Source organism: Eurypyga helias, unplaced genomic scaffold (genome assembly GCF_000690775.1).
Source record: "Eurypyga helias isolate BGI_N326 unplaced genomic scaffold, ASM69077v1 scaffold34929, whole genome shotgun sequence".
Lineage (NCBI taxonomy): Eukaryota > Metazoa > Chordata > Aves > Eurypygiformes > Eurypygidae > Eurypyga > Eurypyga helias.
Window position 1 is genome coordinate 10,969 of NW_010270683.1, and position 4,019 is coordinate 14,987.

Genomic DNA, 4,019 nt, shown 5'->3' on the forward strand with positions numbered 1-4,019 from the left:
AGAGACAACATTCCCAGTATGCCCCCCCAACCCAGCGTCTCCCGGCCATCGGTTTCCCACCCACCGTAAGAGATGGCCTCCATGGCAATCCCGGCGGCGTCCTTGCCGTAACCCTTCTCATAGAGCTGCACCATGGTCCGCCCACCGTGCCTTTCCGGAGGGTGCAGGGCGTTGAGGCGACGGGTGTGGGTGCGGAGCTGCTCCACCGCTCCCGCCCGGAAGGTGTCGCACGCGGCGATGAGGACGCTGAAGCCGTTCTCGATGAGCCAGAAGGAGATCTGCAGGTGGGAACGGATCCAATTGGCGGCCTCAGCCCCACCTCAGCGCAGCTCCTGGAGAGCCAGGAGGACCGCATCCTACCTTGGCCAGGTTGGTGGACTTGCCAACGCCGTTGACGCCACAGAAAGTGACCACGTAGGGTCGGCGATGGCGCTGGGCATCCATGACGTCACGGAGGACGTCCACACGGCGCTGGGGCTGCAGAATCTGCACGAGAGCCTCCTGCAAAGCCTGCTTCACCGTCGAGGTCACCGCTGGGAAGGAGGAGGTGATGGAGAGAGAACCCATCACGCCCAGGGAACGCTCCTGAGCCCCGAATCACACACAGGAGGCCACACGGCCACTTACTGGTGAACGTTCCCATCACCTTCCCTTCCAGTTTCTTAGCCACGGACTCACAGAGCTGCACCGCAATCTCAGCTGCCACGTTTTTTGCTTGGAGAAAGAAACAGAGCGAGTTAGCACTGCCGAGAAGGTTAAGCGCACCAGCCGTCAGCATCGAGGGAAGGATGGAGGCGGCATACAGGATCCCCACCCGACTAGAGTGCTGCCCCCTCCCCCTTTTGAGGCAAGACAGGAACCCACCACAGTTCCTGTGGGCAAAAGCATCCCAAACCCTGGGTGCTACCCCAAACCGGGGCCCAGCCAACGGGAGCGCAGGGAACCACCTCAAACAAACCCGCTGGCAGGAGATCTAGACGTTACCGATCAGGTGATCCTTCATCTTCTCCAGTACAGGGTCCATGTCCTCCCTCGTCAAGCTCTTGGAGCCCACCAGGCCTTTCAGCATGCCAAACATGCCCCCCAGGCCGCCCTTCTTCGCGCTGCGGAGAAGCAGTTACCTTTAGGTTCGAGGAGCAAGTTGCATCGCGCACGCAGCAGCCCGACGCAAGAACAGCACGACAAACACACCGATCTCTCCCCAGTGCATTACTGGTGAGACTGGAACAGGAGTTACGGGAGAGAAAGCAAGCAGCGTGCAACAAGCAGGGGCTGCAGGAGCTTCTACCTGGGTTTGGAAGGGTTCTGAATAACCTTCTCCTCTTCGGCTTCATTGTCGCTCTCGTACTCAAGGTCGTAGAGGCGGCCAGGCTCCCGATTTCGATCCCCCAGGGCCTGCGAGGGGGGGAAAAAACCAGCCTGAAGATCGGCACGCCCTGCCCGTCATCTCTCCCCGTCACTGCAGCGGAGATCTTCGCCGCGAGGACGAAGCAGGTTGACCCCGTTTGCGGCTACCGCGGCCGGAGAAAACACCCCTCAGGCAGCAGGTTTTTGGGGTGTGCGCTGCAATCCCGTTTCTCACCCCTTCTCAGCCAGCAGCGGAGACCGGGCTGGGTTTGCAACGCCCAGCTGACCCCAGAACAACGCGCTAAAGAGGGCAAAGCAGCAGCCTGACTTTTTCTTACTGTACTGGGGTCGAATTCCTCCACGGGAACAGCCTCTGTGCTTCCGTTGGTAGCAGAGTTACTGTAATCGAGTACTTTGGCATTAGAGTTCCCCAGATCCCACACTCGGGGCTTCTTCCCCTTCTCCTTCTGTGCCTCCGGCTTTGGAGATTTGCTGAAATAAAGGCCAGAAACAGGTTTTGTTCAGGACAGTGAAATAGCAGCAATCACTGTCGCAGAAGGCATAAAAATTAAAAGCCTGGTTTACCCAAAGAGGCAGAAATTAAGGCTAAACCTGGCTGATTCAGCCTCCATCTGAACTTTAACCCAGAATCAGACCGCTTTCCCTCAAGCCAGGCATCGATGCGCCGCTGCCCTTTGCTCACAGCGGGAAGGCCTCACTGAAAAGGAGGGGTCTGGACCTCTCCCACGTACATGTTGGGGTTTAGGGTCTCCTAGGGAGGGGGGATCAGGCTCTATTACCCCTCCAGGACCCCCAGCGTGCCGCATTGTCCCAATCTTTTCAGCAAGCAGGGAAATAAGGAAAAGGGAAATGAAGTCCAGGGAAGCAAGGACTGACTTCCAGGGTGAGCGAAGGAAGGAGACTCGGCCGTGGCCACGGGACACCGGGAAAAGCTGGCGTGAAGCACAGGCAGGCTGGCCATGCCCTCGTTCCCCACCTGGACTTCTCCCCTGCTTTCATGTGTCTCTTGAAGAATTCCTCCCGGTTCTTTTGCAGAATTTCATCCTTGGTCAGCTCCTCCCTGTCCCCGTCTGCGGAGGGCTGCTTGTCACCCGCGGATGCTGCTGCGACAGCTTCATTCCCTGTCGGAAAGAGCCCCGACACCAGCTCAGCACTGGGGAGCTGCGAGAGGACTGGGAAAGCGCAGGCTGGGACACAAAGCTCTGGAGTATTTACTCCGCCCCTCATATATCTTCCCCATCAACTCACCCTCTTTTTTGGAACCTTTGTTCTTCTTGTTCTTGATTTTCTCCTTTGGTTTCTCCCCCCGGGTTTCTATCATACACTTGACAGTCTTCTGGGATTTCAGAGACTGCTCAAACGTCTTCATTACCATGGGAGCTCGGACTTTACTGCTCTCCTCTGCATCCCTGCGGGGGAAGCGGCCCGTTAGCCTGAATTCCAGCTCTCCCCCCCCACACCCCGCCCGTCCGTCTCTGCTCTCAATGGAAACGAGAGGCAAAATCAGGCTCTGCTACCGGAGGAGGCGCATGAAGTCATCCTTAAAATCAAAGGTGCCGTTTAGGAGGCCCAGGGTGCCCTTCTGCTGGAACTCATTGCGATACTTGTCCCTGAACTCCTTATGAACGTCGTCTATCAACTTGTCGACGTAGGTTAGAGTCAGGATCTTCTGAAACCCCACCTGCAAAGAAGCACAGCGGAGAGACGCTGCTCTTCCGGCTCACGCAGTCGCAGCGTCTCGCCGGCAAGGAAGCGACAACCTCTCCGCTTCGCGCGGAGTTCTCTCGTTTCAGCGGGCTTCAGGATACGCTATTCGAGTCTGACCTCCCAAGCTTTTCAGAGGCTCTCAAAAAGGGGAAAAAAACTCCTTTTTGGCTCTCTGGGCACAGCCCAGAGCTTCACTTTGTTAGGTGACACGGGGAGAAGCGGCTTGACTGTTTCACGGCAGCAAAGACGCGTAGCGGAAGACCAGAAAGCCTTTTGCTTATCTTCAGGTACACAGCGAAGGTTGTGTGGATTTACAGAAATAACGTACGGGGAGAGTCAAAGGGAGAGTATTAAAACGTTCCCGAAAATAAAGGGAACGAGATGTTTCTGCCTTTTTTAAAGATGGATCCTGTCAAAGCCAAATATTTTATTAGGATGTAGCAGCTTCTGTTCAAGGTTTAGGGAGTTTTAATCCTATCACACGTGATTAAAATAAGGCTGTATGACCAATGGACACCCACATCCACCCTCCAGTTCCACCAGGCTCCCTCAGGAGCGGGCAGCCTGGGTACGCCGGGATCAACACTCAGTCACCCTGCCAGACCCGCGTGGGTCCTCTCCCCAAAAGCCCAGAGCCGGAAGAGCAAACCCAGCTCTGACAGCCCTGCACAATTAAAGGGTAAGCCCCAGCGAGCTGGTAGCTCTTCTCCCTGTTTCCAGGCCGGATCAGCACTACCTCGCGGGTTGCTTTTCCTAACATACGGCTCAGCGATCCCTGTCGCGCCGCTGCCCCATCGGCACCTGCTGGCACGGGGCGGAGGAGAACAGCGCCACGCCAGGCATAAACCTTCACGTTATCGACGCAGGAGCTGCCCCTCTCCCCAGGCAGCGCTGACGACCTCCTCGCCAAGCCAGCCGCTGCTCTCCGTGCGACGTCGGGAAGG

General features: G+C 57.1%; 1 protein-coding gene across 1 annotated transcript in view; it reads right to left on the reverse strand.

Annotated features, from left to right (window-relative positions):
• The window catches only part of SRPR (signal recognition particle receptor (docking protein)), a gene marked incomplete at its 5' end in the record, with an annotated part of 5,259 nt that overhangs the window by 930 nt on the left and 310 nt on the right, over positions 1 to 4,019 (reverse strand). The window contains 9 exons of the mRNA XM_010158548.1: positions 32 to 278; positions 361 to 533; positions 628 to 714; positions 985 to 1,103; positions 1,289 to 1,395; positions 1,686 to 1,839; positions 2,345 to 2,489; positions 2,617 to 2,777; positions 2,886 to 3,049. Coding sequence (XP_010156850.1) covers positions 32 to 278; positions 361 to 533; positions 628 to 714; positions 985 to 1,103; positions 1,289 to 1,395; positions 1,686 to 1,839; positions 2,345 to 2,489; positions 2,617 to 2,777; positions 2,886 to 3,049 — 1,357 coding nt within the window. The remainder of the gene's footprint in view (positions 1 to 31; positions 279 to 360; positions 534 to 627; positions 715 to 984; positions 1,104 to 1,288; positions 1,396 to 1,685; positions 1,840 to 2,344; positions 2,490 to 2,616; positions 2,778 to 2,885; positions 3,050 to 4,019) is intronic.